At 45.0% G+C, this 15057-nt stretch overlaps 1 protein-coding gene across 3 annotated transcripts; it reads right to left on the bottom strand.

Annotated features, from left to right (window-relative positions):
- Positions 1-12790: 12790 nt before the first annotated feature.
- LOC147972503 (glucan endo-1,3-beta-glucosidase GV-like) lies at positions 12791-14752 on the bottom strand. 3 transcript variants are annotated; one of them, XM_087521490.1, is made up of 3 exons: positions 14559-14752; positions 13179-14483; positions 12791-13063 (listed from the first exon to the last, which is right to left on the bottom strand). In XM_087521490.1, exons 1-3 carry the CDS (start codon positions 14629-14631, stop codon positions 12963-12965), a joined length of 1479 nt encoding a protein of 492 aa, XP_087377616.1. In that variant the 5' UTR covers positions 14632-14752; the 3' UTR covers positions 12791-12962. The 3 variants fall into 3 exon arrangements, with proteins under 3 accessions (XP_087377616.1, XP_087377617.1, XP_087377615.1); XM_087521491.1 differs by having other exon boundaries at positions 14565-14743; XM_087521489.1 differs by having other exon boundaries at positions 13179-14486; positions 14559-14742.
- Positions 14753-15057: the final 305 nt, after the last annotated feature.

Raw genomic sequence — 15057 nt, 5'->3', positions numbered from 1 at the left:
GGAAATTTGTCTTTTTCACGAGAGGAGGATCAAAACTTTTTACACCCAACCATTTGGTCAATTGTGCATTAAATATGGCCTAATATTTTAGAAAAATGATTTGGTCCAATTTTGCAACAATTATTTGGGAGGTCCTTCACAAAAAAACCTCCTTTCGGGCACTCGGAAAATGGAAAATGAATTTTCCGTGCAAAGAAAATAAAAACTCCCTTAGGAAACAGTGTTTGGAATTCCAATATGCACCCTTGTGAACAACCTGAGATCATTTGAACAAACTATGCCATGAATGTGGCCATAAGATTGATCATTTGGGTTGAAAGCCATGAATCTTCACGCATGATAGCTCATTTCTGAGAATAATTTTTTAAAATAATTGTCGTATCACAAGTTTATTATTTTTCCTAAAAACTTGGCCACATATAATGACACAATGCGAAGGTTTCCCAATTTTTTGATTTTTTTGAATTTTTTATGCCCGTTTCAAAATGCGGTCAAAACGACGGGCTTGACCGTTCCCAGCTAGTGGTTGAATCTTGGAAAACTTTTGATATTTCTTTGATTAAATAGATACTTATGTACCTATAAATGATTTTTGGAAAAAATAAAGAGCAAACTATGAGACAGTTGTAGTTCAAATTTGACCCGCTCCCTGCTGAATCGGCAGGAATTTGTCTTTTTCACGGGAGGTGGATCGAAACTTTTGACACACAACCATTTGGTCAACTGTGCATTAAATTTTTCCTAGTATTTTAGAAAATTGATTTTGTCTAATTTTGCAACAAATATATGGTAGGTCCTTCACAAAAGAACTCATTTCGGGCACTCGAAAAATGGAAAATTGATTTTTCGTGCAAAGGAAATAAAAACTCCCTTTGTCAATATTGTTTGCAAATCCAAGATGTAAACTTGTGCACAATATGATATCATTTGAACAAATATTTGATAGGACTTTCATAAAAAACCTCATTTTGAGCATTGAAAAATGGAATGAAATTTTTATCTTGAATCGATCACGACCAATTTATATGGTCATAAGGTCATCAAATGGTTTGCTACGTTCTGATTGGTCCATGAGCATATCACGCGGATCATGCATCAACCGCCGTAGGATGCTTCCGGATCCAACGGCAGCCCTCACCCCCTCAGCCAACCGCAGCCCAACTACCCAAACCCTAACCCACACCCGCACTCCTCCTCCCTCGGCTCCTCGCCGCCGCCACCTCCTCCCCCTTCCAGATCGAGACAGAGCGAGAGCTCGCATCCTCCCTTACAGATCGCTGCCGCCACCTCCCTCCGGCGGAGCTCGCCGCCGTCCATGGCCTCCTCCATGCCCTCCTTTTCTCACCCCTCCCCTTCCCTCACCAGGAGGGAGAGAAGAACCCGAGGGAGGGAGATCCAACGTGATCTAGTCTCGACCTCCACTGCCTCGGCCTCGCGCCTCGCCGGAGCAGCTCTGCCGTCGGCCGAAGTTGCGCAGGTCACCGTATTCCCCCGCTCTTGTTCCTCCCTCTGTTTATCTCTTCCTTTTTTCTCTCAAGTTTCAACCCCCCTCTGTACTTCTCTTTGCAAGGAGGCCGCCATGGACTTCCTCGTCGAGCCGTCGCCGGAGTTCCAAGTCCACGCCGCTCGAAACCGTCTTCAACCTCCATCGGCCCTTGTTCCTCCATGCCCCGCCAAGCGCGCGCCAAGCCGTCGCCGCGTCGAGCTCTACCGCCCAAGTCCGCCGTCCCGTCGCCCACCGGACCTCCCTGGCTGTCTTCCTCCACTGCATCCAGTCGCTCCTCGAACGCACCAAGTCCCCCTGCATCAAGCGCCGCCCTCACCCAGACGCATCGAGCGTTGGTGCTCTTCTGCGTCATCGGGTGGATGACACCCAGCGCACTCACGCGCGTGGGGTCAAGGGCGTTGACCGCGCCCCTGCCTGGGCAGATCGCCAGCGCCTCCCGGCTCGATCCCCTGCTCGACCGCTCGCATGGTACGCTCCCTCCGTCCCCTCTCCTCGAGTTGTACCAGACAGTGGCACCAGGTTTGTATGCTGTGGCTGAGTATTTGACTGGGGGTGCAACAACTGAACTTACAGGTGGATACATGCTTCCAGGTGAAGGAGCTTGAGGAAACGCAGCATTGCCCATGAAATGGTGAAGGACTTGTTTTAATCCTGATATATCTGATGAAATAGTACTTCTCTACTTCACTGTTCAATCAGGCGATGCAGAATCCCAGTTCCAGAATGTTTTTCAAATTATATTTGCTAGAAAAACGATCTTATATTATTTACATGGGTCAATCTCGACCATCATGACTCCTAAGTTAATAAGGTTGGTTGTGTGCTCTCCTTGCAGCAGCCTGAGCTCCGGCGAGGTTGATCTGGATGGCTCGGCAGCGTCACCGGCGGTGAGAACCCCCCTCCCTTTGCGGCTATGGATGAACTGGTTTGCGTGTTGCCTCCTACCTTTTGTGCTCGTGTTGCGGTGGTTAGGTTAATGAAAATTGAACTAGTTAACTACTGTAAGCGATTCTGCAATTGTTTGTGGATCTGGTAGCAAGCTGTATGAACCATAGTTAGCTACTTTAGATAACTACAACTTATTAGGTTAATAACAATTAGTAGGACTTCATCACAGTTCTTCTGTAGTTCCCTTTAGCTGCTTTAGATAACCATAGGTCTTATGTAGTTGTAGCTGGACTGTTAATTTGGTACTCCATCACATCGGTGTGGGTTTTGGCAGTACGAGTGTACTGCCACAATGTCACCAGCTGGTGCAATTGCAACCAGTAGAAATGAGAATATAGTATTGGCAATTTGGCATAATATACACCTGAGTCGGATAAGACTTAGGACAATGTCCTTTGAGGCTGCAGAAGATTAGTTGCTAGTTGCTACCATGTGCATAGGATAAGATCATATGCTGCTGCTGCAGGATAGTTATCCTCTTCGTATGGCAATATGCTTATTTTCCTTGGTTCCAACTACGCAGTGAATTCTCTTTCAAAAAAAAATGTGGCGCATGCATGAGGATCAATCCTGTTGACTGCGTGACAATCATGTTTCCGTGAAGTTATTAGACATACAATACTTTTGAAATACCCATACTGTAACTGACCAAAGAACTAGAAGCAAAAGACATACAGTACATCACTTTTCAAATGCTCAATACTGTAGCTGACACACTAGAGAACTAGAAGAATAACCTGCATTAGAAACACTCGCTGGGTGCTTCCCTTGCCCCTGGCAATGTCAATGAATCATAGTGGTACTATAGGCACCGAGGAAATTGTGGGAGACGTTGATTGTAAATGTCAATGTAAACAGAAATCATGATGTAAATTTTCTAATCTGAATTCTGAATTTGAATCAGAGTTGATTGTTAACTCTGAATCTTTCAGACCTCACTTCTTCAGTTTATCCTGAAGGTTCTTCTCCTAACCTTCACTTCTTGTATGTGCATGTGCTCCAGCTCACCCATGGTCTTGTTTGTCCCGCAGGTTAGTGAGCAGCATCAGGAGGAGCTCAAGCACGACCACCAAGAGGCACCACCGCAGCAGCAGGTAGCACGTCCATACCGCCTCCCTCTTCCTCTGTTCCCAATCCTTTTTATTAGAATATACTGTGTACATTCTGAACCCCCTAATGTGACACAAGTATATGCACATGCTATGGTTTAAGTGTTGCTTGTGTATGGTAAATAGGTTGAGCACCCACCGCTATTTGATGCTATTTTGTTTAGGATTCTGTTCCTCTATGCATGTAATCTCTAGACCATGATCAAGCATATACACACAGTTAATTTGCATGGAACGATTACTACTAACTAAAGAAGGAAGCGGACTTCTTCACATAAAGGAAGATGTCTGTTTTAGTAATATAAACAAATAAAAAAAATATTGTTTGCATACAATCAGATCATTCTCACTTATTAGTGGAGTTCTAAGTATGTAGAATCTTTAGTTCTCTGGTTATATTACAGTCAGAATTATACTATGTGCATGATTTTATCAATTGCTGGCACTATGGATAGAGCTTTGTGTGTAGTCTGGAGTTGTTCCTGTTATTGTTCTATCCATTTAATTGGTGTTACATGTGTAGCCAGTAACCAGGACCTGCACTTGTGCCATGCATATTCATATTGTCTCTATTGTCTTGTATGAATATCTCATTTTAACTAGCTCGGCTAAAAAAGCTCGGTACTAGCTGAAATGTGTTTATCATTCTATAAAGAATTGTCCTTTACTCCTTCACTCCTTTTTTTGAATGGAATGTTCATAATATATTGGCTCCAGTTTTTCTAATTCTTCTAAGATGATTCATGTAACAGGGCGATCATGGAAGGCAAGAAGTCGTTCTGTTAGCCCAGTCCTGACTGTGGCATTTGATCTCTATCGAAGGAGCTCCATGCTGAAGAAGAATACACTTGTAGAGCTTGTAACATTACTTAGAGAGCTTGTAAAGTACTGTAGAGCTTTGCATTTGTAGAGCTTGTAAAGCATTGTATATATTAGAGCTTGTATTACGTGTCATTTGTAGAGCTTGTAGTGAATCTGGCTATTGTTATTTAAATTATTATGTGTGTTTTCTGCTTGCCTATTTAAATACTGGTTATTTTCTTACTATGAAATTCAAATATGATGTCAAATTGAAATATGAAGAATCTGAGCCTAATAGCTGGGACCCACTTATCAAAACCTGACAACTGGGACCTGTTTGACTAATGGACCCATTAAAAAAAGAAAACTAAAACTGTTGGTGCAAAAAGGCCATGGCCCAGACAATAAAAAGGCCAAATTGTAGGTCTTGGCCCGTGTAGTTCACCAAAATTAGTAGCGAAAAAAACACAAATAGGCTGAATCGTTGGCTAGGCCCATGTAGAAAATCGAATTGGACCGGGCCGAATCTTGTGCCACGTTAGATTGCCACGCTGGATGCCTACGTGGCCTCGGGAGGTTGCTAGTGACCAAAACGCCACAGTAGACGTATTTTGGTCATAAACGTCTTCGACCATTCCAGAAGAAAGGTCGCTATAGTCAGTTTATGACGGCCAGCTTTTGACCTTATGTTTTTGGTCACAAAAAGGTCACAAATGGATATTTGTGACCATTCAGTGACCAATAGTGGTGGTCACAAGTTGACATATTTCTTGTAGTGACTTTTCAAATGTTTCAGACTTATGTTTCATTAAGTAGATATACCCATATCTGCTTAAGTCATCTGTGAAGGTGAGAACATAACGATATCCGCCATGAGCCTCAACATTCATCGGACCACATACATCTGTATGTATGATTTCCAACAAATCTGTTGCTCTCTCCATAGTACCAGAGAATGGTGTTTTGGTCATCTTGCCCATAAGGCATGGTTCGCAATTACCAAGTGATTCATGATCAAGTGGTTCCAGAAGTCCATCAGTATGGAGTTTCTTCATGCGCTTTTACACCGATATGACCTAGACGACAGTGCCACAAATAAGTTGCACTATCATTATCAACTCTACATCTTTTGGCTTCAACATTATGAATATGTGTGTCACTACCATCGAGATTTAATAAGAATAGACCACTCTTCAAGGGTGCATGACCATAAAAGATATTACTCATATAAATAGAACAACCATTATTCTCTGATTTAAATGAATAACCATCTCGCATCAAACAAGATCCAGATATAATGTTCATGCTCAACGCTGGCACCAAAGAACAATTATTTAGGTCTAATACTAATCCCGAAGGTAGATGTAGAGGTAGCGTGCCGACCGCGATCACATCAACTTTGGAACCATTTCCCACGCGCATCGTCACCTCGTCCTTAGCCAATCTTCGCTTAATCCGTAGTCCCTATTTCGAGTTGCAAATATTAGCAACAGAACCAGTATCAAATACCCAGGTGCTACTGCGAGTATTAGTAAGGTACACATCAATAACATGTATATCATATATACCTTTGTTCACCTTGCCATCCTTCTTATCCGCCAAATACTTGGGGCAGTTCCGCTTCCAGTGACCAGTCTGCTTGCAGTAGAAGCACTTAGTTTCAGACTTAGGTCCAGATTTGGGTTTCTTCTCCTGAGCAGCAACTTGCTTGTTGTTCTTTTTGAAGTTCCCCTTCTTCTTCCCTTTGCCCTTTTTCTTGAAACTAGTGGTCTTGTTGACCATCAACACTTGATGCTCCTTCTTGATTTCTACCTCCGCAGCTTTCAGCATTGCGAAGAGCTCGGGAATTGTCTTATTCATCCCTTGCATATTATAGTTCATCACGAAGCTCTTGTAGCTAGGTGGAAGTGATTGGAGAATTTTGTCAATGACGCAATCATCTGGAAGATTAACTCCCAATTGAATCAAGTGATTATTATACCCAGACATCTTGAGTATATGCTCACTGACAGAACTGTTCTCCTCCATCTTGCAGCTATAGAACTTATTGGAGACTTCAGATCTCTCAATCCGGGCATTTGCTTGAAATATTAACTTCAACTCCTGGAACATCTCATATGCTCCATGCCGTTCAAAACGTCGTTGAAGTCCCGATTCTAAGCCGTAAAGCATGGCACACTGAACTATCGATTAGTCATCAGCTTTGCTCTGCCAGACGTTCATAACATCTGGTGTTGCTCCAGCAGTAGGCCTGGCACCCAGCGGTGCTTCCAGGACGTAATTCTTATGTGCAGCAATGAGGATAATCCTCAAGTTACGGACCCAGTCCGTGTAATTGCTACCATCATCTTTCAACTTTGCTTTCTCAAGGAACGCATTAAAATTCAATGGAACAACAACACGGGCCATCTATCTACAATCAAACATAAACAAGCAAGATACTATCAGGTACTAAGTTCATGATAAATTTAAGTTCAATTAATCATATTACTAAAGAACTCCCACTTAGATAGACATCCCTGTAATCCTCTAAGTGATCACGTGATCCAAATCAACTAAACCATGTCCGATCATCACGTGAGATGGAGTAGTTTCATTGGTGAACATCACTATGTTGATCATATCTACTATATGATTCACGCTCGACCTTTCGGTCTCCGTGTTCCGAGGCCATATCTGTATATGCTTGGCTCATCAAGTATAACCTAAGTATTCCGCGTGTGCAACTGTTTTGCACCCGTTGTATTTGAACATAGAGCCTATCACACCCGATCATCACGTGGTGTCTCAGAACGAAGAACTTTCGCAACGGTGCATACTCAGGGAGAATACTTCTTGATAATTAGTGAGAGATCATCTTAAAATGCTACCATCAATCAAAGCAAGATAAGATGCATAAAATATAAACATCACATGCAATCATTATAAGTGATATGATATGGTCATCATCATCTTGTGCTTGTGATCTCCATCTTCGAAGCATTGTCATGATCACCATCGTCACTGGCGCGACACCTTGATCTCCATCGTAGCATCGTTGTCGTCTCGCCAATCTTATGCTTCTACGACTATCGCTACCGCTTAGTGATAAAGTAAAGCATTACAGGGCGATTGCATTGCATACAATAAAGCGACAACCATATGGCTCCTGCCAGTTGCCGATAACTCGGTTACAAAACATGATCATCTCATACAATAAAATTTAGCATCATGTCTTGACCATATCACATCAAAACATGCCCTGCAAAAACAAGTTAGACGTCCTCTACTTTGTTGTTGCAAGTTTTACGTGGCTGCTACGGGCTTAAGCAAGAACCAATCTTACCTACGCATCAAAACCACAACGATAGTTTGTCAAGTTGGAGCTGTTTTAACCTTCGCAAGGACCGGGCGCAGCCACACTCGGTTCAACACAAGTTGGAGAAACTGACACCCGCCAGCCACCTGTGTGCAAAGTACGTCGGTAGAACCAGTCTCGCGTAAGCGTACGCGTAATGTCGGTCCGGGCCGCTTCATCCAACAATACCGCCGAACCAAAGTATGACATACTGGTAAGCAGTATGACTTATATCGCCCACAACTCACTTGTGTTCTACTCGTGCACAACATCAACACATAAAACCTAGGCTCTGATACCACTGTTGGAGAATGTAGTAATTTCAAAAAATTTCCTACGCACACGCAAGATCATGGTGATGCATAGCAACGAGAGGGGAGAGTGTAGTCTACGTACCCTTGTAGACCAACAGCGGAAGCGTTATGACAACGCGGTTGATGTAGTCGTACGTCTTCACGGCCCGACCGATCAAGCACCGAAACCACGGCACCTCCGAGTTTTAGCACACGTTCAGCTCGATGACGATCCCCGGACTCCGATCCAGCAAAGTGTCGGGGAAGAGTTCCGTCAGCACGACGGCGTGGTGACGATCTTGATGTTCTATCGTCGCAGGGCTTCGCCTAAGCACCGCTACAATATTATCAAGGAGTATGGTGGAAGGGGGCACCGCACACGGCTAAGAAAACGATCATGTGGATCAACTTGTGTGTCTAGAGGTGCCCCCTGCCCCCGTATATAAAGGAGCAAGGGGGAGGCCGGCCGGCCCTAGGGCGCGCCAAGGAGGAGGAGTCCTCCTCCTAGTAGGAGTAGGACTCCCCTCTTTCCTACTCCTACTAGGAGGGGGAAAGGAAGGGGGAGAGGGAGAAGGAAAGGGGGGCGCCGGCCCCCTCTCCTAGTCCAATTCGGACCAGAGGGGGAGGGGGTGCGCGGCCCACCCTGGCCGCCTCTCTCTCTCCACTAGGGCCCATAAAGCCCATTACTTCTCCCGGGGGGGGGGTCCGGTAACCCTCCGGCACTCCGGTTTTCTCCGAAATCACCCGGAACACTTCCGGTGTCCGAATATAGTCGACCAATATATCAATCTTTATGTCTCGACCATTTCAAGACTCCTCGTCATGTCCGTGATCACATCCGGGACTCCGAACAAACTTTGGTACATCAAAATATATAAACTCATAATGAAACTGTCATCGTAACGTTAAGCATGCGGACCCTACGGGTTCGAGAACAATGTAGACATGACCGAGACATGTCTCCGGTCAATAACCAATAGCGGAACCTGGATGCTCATATTGGCTCCCACATATTCTACGAAGATCTTTTATCGGTCAGACCGCATAACAACATACTTTATTCCCTTTGTCATCGGTATGTCACTTGCCCGAGATTCGATCGTCGTTATCTTAATACCTAGTTCAATCTCGTTACCGGCAAGTCTCTTTACTCGTTCTGTAATACATCATCTCACAACTAACTCATTAGTTGCAATGCTTGCAAGGCTTATGTGATGTGCATTACCGAGAGGGCCCAGAGATACCTCTCCGACAATCAGAGTGACAAATCCTAATCTCGAAATACGCCAACCCAACATGAACCTTTGGAGACACCTGTAGAGCTCCTTTATAATCACTCAGTTACGTTGTGACGTTTGGTAGCACACAAGGTGTTCCTCCGGCAAACGGGAGTTGCATAATCTCATAGTCATAGGAACATGTATAAGTCATGAAGAAAGCAATAGCAACATACTAAACGATCGGGTGCTAAGCTAATGGAATGGGTCATGTCAATCACATCATTCTCCTAATGATGTGATCCCGTTAATCAAATGACAACACATGTCTATGGTTAGGAAACATAACCATGTTTGATTAATGAGCTAGTCAAGTAGAGGCACACCAGTGACGTTTAGTTTGTCTATGTATTCACACAAGTATTATGTTTCCGGTTAATACAATTCTAGCATGAATAATAAACATTTATCATGATATAAGGAAATAAATAATAACTTTATTATTGCCTCTAGGGCATATTTCCTTCACTAACTCATTAGTTACAATGCTTGCAAGGCTTATAGTGATGTGCATTACCAAGAGGGCCCAGAGATACCTCTCCGACAATCGGAGTGACAAATCATAATCTCGATCTATGCCAACTCAACAAGTACCATCGGAGACACCTGTAGAGCACCTTTATAATCACCCAGTTACGTTGTGACATTTGGTAGCACACAAAGTGTTCCTCCAGTAATCGGGAGTTGCATAATCTCATAGTCATAGGAACATGTATAAGTTATGAAGAAAGCAATAGCAACAAACTAAACGATCAAGTGCTAAGCTAATGGAATGGGTCATGTCAATCACATCATTCTCGTAATGATGTGATCCTGTTAACCAAATGACAACTCATGTCTATGGTTAGGAAACATAACCATCTTTGATCAACGAGCTAATCAAGTAGAGGTATACTAGTGACACTCTGTTTGTCTATGTATTCACACATGTAATAAGTTTCCGGTTAATACAATTCTAGCATGAATAAGAAACATTTATCATGATATAAGGAAATAAATAATAACTTTATTATTGCCTCTAGGGCATATTTCCTTGACTACCATAGGTGGAATTCATCTTGAAGATCATCTACATCAACCTTTCTCCCACCATGTCTATGTGTAAGTGGTACTCTTTGGACTATGGGTCCATAGAAGTAGGTAGATGGCAATATATCTCTTGTTCTTTAATACAATGATCGCATAAGTTTCCCTACACGATTGTAAACCATACGATGTAATTTTTTAGGTGTGTTCGGTGCAGTGTGATGAATTGTCACTTTATTATCAGATCTATACATGTTTGTTAAGGGATTCATATGAAGTCTTTGCTGCATAATTTATAGACATATATGTTCTCCGATCTATTAGTCTTACGTGGACCATGTTGAGGTGAACAATCTCTAAGAGGGAGTTGTGTATGTCAGATGATTTCAACCTTACAAATAATCCACTGTTGTGATAGAAGTGGAAAATGCTTGTATTGTATTGTATTATATTGCTGCCACTAACAATAAAAAAGATAGTTCAGTAGTTGTCCCGGTGATGAACACGGGATAAAGACAATATATTATCAACATCATGTACTCATGCCTAATGCAATGCTCTATTTTACTTGATATATCTTTGACACCAATACTGGATAACATTTTTTAGAGTATTAGCAACAGATGCACTTAGATTAAAGTTTATAGACACTAACCATGTTGAGGTAGCCACTGATGATGGAGGGAGAAATTCGACGATGTGGCAGTGGTTGAGGTAGTCGGCTCTTCTTTGACATGTACGCAAGATTGCCTTGGCTAGTTTGTTGCCGTGAATTCAAAGCTACGGTGGCGGGTCCTTGTGACGTACGATGACAGGAAGTGGGTGGTCTGTTCAGTGATCTTTTGCGGCGCCAATCGTGCCTAGTTCTCCTTTGTAGCTCCCCATCAGAGTCGGAATTGCGCTATCTACTCGTAGGTGGCTGAGTTTTGGCGCAAATTTTCACACAGCTCCAGACGACCTATTCGGTGTGGGTTGAGTGGACGATCACCTAAGGCAAAATCGGAGTCGTTTGCTCACGGTTTAGAGATGGCCCATCTATGGGAGGAGTGATGGCGATGACGCTGGTGTATTGTCTCGACGAGTTTATCTTTGATGTGGTGTGTGTGGGGTATCTTATGTGTGCCGCTCGGCGGTTGTGATGGTTTTCCGACCGTTTTTTCATAATTAACTAGGCAATCTGGTTTCGGTGTTTCCTAATTAACCGAGCAACACTTTTCTTCTTAATGAATGTAGGAATTCTGTTATTTCAAAAAACAATTAGACACAACATACACTATGCTTATATGCAATTATATCATAGATAGTCGTAGCTATAAAAAGTACTCCCTCTGTGAACTAAAGGAGAGATCTAAAGGAGGTTATATTAGTTTACAGAGGGAGTACAAGTTAATCGATATGTAACTAGACTTAAGAGATTTCAAATACGTATTATTCGCATAAAAAGCCTTAGTTTAATGGGAAAAAATCAAGATACTTTTAGTGTCAAATTGGGACTCACTAAGACAGAAAATGGAACATTGGTTCAAACTCCTCTTTGGATTAAAGTGGTACTTGTGAATAGCCATTAACTACGTGAAAAAGGTAGAAGAACATGGCCCATTTTGGGCCATACAATGTGTTACAGATGTATGATTGGTCATTACTCTTCGACCGGGTTATTGATAGAGAAAAAAAACTAAAGAAGAATGAATGGAAGGAGAGGAATTAAGGATTCACGGAGGAGGGAGGGTGGCTATATATACACAATGTTGAGAAAATTGAGTTTTCGCATACAAACACTGGCACGTTAAGTGGGCGGTGGGACATTTATCATCAATATGTTGGTTCACGGGTCATGCGTGTACATCTCATCTTCCAACTGGGCTTGCACATGGACAGTGTCCACGGACCCGGTCCCAGTTTGATGGCCATTGACTCCACTCGACCTCAGCCCATGTGACATGATAAAAGTGTTGGACCTAAACAAATGTGGTTCATTGTTCCTCCATTGTATCAGTGTGGTATTGGTTCCAAACACACAGTAATCCACGTTGAATCTGCGTCCGGCTTCAACGATCATAACGTACAGTGTTCAAAGTGAATGTGCGAGATAAACTCAGTGACCGATAATGCATTTCACTCCATGTGCGAGATGAACTCAGTGACCGATAATGCATTTCGCTCCAGCGTATTACTTATTTGTTATACCTTTGATTTATTAGTCCTCCTTGTGTTTCGTGCCAAAATTTAATCATAGGTTTAACTGATGAATGTTAATGCATGCCAAAAAAATTACTATATCGTTGGATTCGTATTTGAACATAGTTTTCAATGATGCTGTTTTCTTATGATATGCACTAACATTTTGTTATTCAGTTTTGCTAAAACATATCTAGATGTGCCATAAGTATTGCACATCTAAGTCATATCATTGATTTTACATTGAGATTCGTGTGAATATTTTCTTTCTCTTTTTTCTTTTTTTCTTTATACTTGATTCACTTATTTAGATGTGCAATAACTAAAGCACATCTAGATGTGCTCTAGACACACCTTTTGTTATTTATCACAAAATATTACAGGGATAAACCAGGACGGAAGTAGTACGGGATTCCCAAGTAGTACTACTACACGGAGTGCATCGCAATGCTAGAGCTTCTTTAGAGCAGGCACAAGCTGCTATGGCTATCCCTGAGCGAGGTGCACGTAGGGCGGCCCCGTGTTTGGTCCTCCTCCCAACCTCTTGAGTCCATTACGCCATTGTGGCAGCACGCAGTTGCCGAAGCCTGCCAACAGTTGAATAATTAAGCACCATCAAATCAAATCAAACAAAAAGGGATAACATGTTGACGACGGAAGAATAGCTAGCTAGCTAGCTTGCGGAGGGTGAAGTGAACTCACTTGGCTGCTGGTAGACGACGGAGCCGCAGCCGCCGAAGTCACACGACTGGACGGACCGGCCGTTGCGCTGGTAGTAGTCGTTGAACGCGTATGAGGCGTGCGCGACCCTGGTGTTGGGCTCGAAGCACCACCCGCCGGCCTGGATGCCGCTGCAGTCCGCCCCGTTCCCGCACGCGTAGTCCAGCGCGTCCTGGAGCCTCCGGTCCCCGACCGCCGCGTTCGCCACGCACCAGCTTGGCCCCCCGGGGCCGGGGCCGGGGCCGGGGCGGGTGAAGTTCACGTCGTACACCTGCGTGCCGTTGGGGTAGAAGAGGCCGAAGTTGCGCTCGTCGTCGTCGCCCGGCTTGAGGTTCTCGTTGAAGAGGGAGAAGATGTAGACGGAGATGTCCGCGTCGGGGTTGTACGGCGTGCCGGCGCCGCTCAGGACCTTGCGGATGAGGTTGGAGTTGTACGCCTGGGCGTTCTCCGTCGAAGCCGAGCCGTCCAGCTTCGAGTTCGAGGCCACCCCCGTTTTGCCTTTGCCGCCCGGGGCACCCGACTCTGGAACCCTCATCAACGAGGCAACACGTCGACGCGTCCTGCCATTACCATGAGTATGCTCGCCGGAGTTTCCCAGCTTCTCCACGGCATGGAACACGGCGTCGACCATGGCGTCGAACAGGTTGAAGTAGGTGAGGCCGGTGCCCGGGTCGTGCTGGCCGTTGTTGGGGCGGAAGAAGGCGAAGTCGGGGTCGACGTGAGAATCGTACTTGTAGGCGAAGTAGGGGTAGATGTTGAAGGTGAGGTAGGAGCCGGTCTGCTCCAGGAAATCCACCATGGGCCGCATCACCGACCACGCGATGTCGTCCCGGAACTCGCCCACGGACGGCGGGAACGACGGCACCTTGAGCGCGTCCAGCGCGATCGGCGTCACCACCTTCACCGCGTCGCCCAGGCCGGCCCCGGCCAGCGCCGCCTGGATGTTCTTCATGGCCGGGAGGAGCTGGTGGGTCAGCCATGGCGCCTGGTGGAACACCTCGTTCCCGACGGCCACGCTGTCGATCCACGTGCCCGGGTACGCCTGCACGTTGCTCTGCACCCACCGCACCGCGTACGACATGCTGCTCGCCGCGTCCGGTATGTTGTCGTTGGGCAGGGACACCCCCACCTTGATGCCGGTGTTGGCCAGCGCGCGCAGCCCTCCGGCGTCGGCGTCGTACAGCCTCACCATCGTGATGCCGTGCTGCTTCAGCAGCTGCACCACCGCCGGCGGCTGCGGCAGGTTGTCGCCCATCATCCCGTAGCACACGCCCACCTCGCCGGCCTCTGCTGCAATGCAATGTACGGCCGAAAGGTTAGCTAATTAACACAGCTGCTGCTTCAGTGCGTGGTTGTGATTACCTGAACCGGAGAAGAAGGTGAGTGACAGTGCACCGCCGACGAAGAGAAGCAGGAGGAGCTTAGGGAGTGCCATGCTCTCCTAGCTAGGTTCTAGCTGCTACGGCAAGAAGATCGATCGAGGGATTATAGACGGGACGATGGAGCCACATGGTCGAGGTCAAGTCAACTGATGCCCGGCCGGCGGCGTGCATTGCATTTGGATACTCCGCTTGGAAAAAGGTTTGAAATTAGTTAAGTTAATGCGGTGTACGTACCGTTTTATTTTTTCCGAACAAATCCAGTTGGGATACTTATCCATTTGTTTGACGAAAAGGCCGCTGTATTCTGTTGATTAAGCAGGAAAACAACGCCATGCCGAAAGGGCAAAACCAAACAAAGAAAACGAAAAAGACAAAGATAACGAAAACGAAAACCTTTTTTTTAACATAGTACAGACGCAAGCGCTCATACATACGCACATACATTCATCCCTGTGAAGGCACACACACACACCCTACTC

This window comes from Triticum urartu, chromosome 5A (genome assembly GCF_056163025.1).
Source record: "Triticum urartu cultivar PI428250 chromosome 5A, HENAU_Tu73, whole genome shotgun sequence".
In the NCBI taxonomy this organism is placed as follows: Eukaryota; Viridiplantae; Streptophyta; class Magnoliopsida; order Poales; family Poaceae; genus Triticum; species Triticum urartu.
Note: the sequence above shows the minus strand (reverse complement) of the source record. Positions and strands in the feature narration are given on the sequence as shown.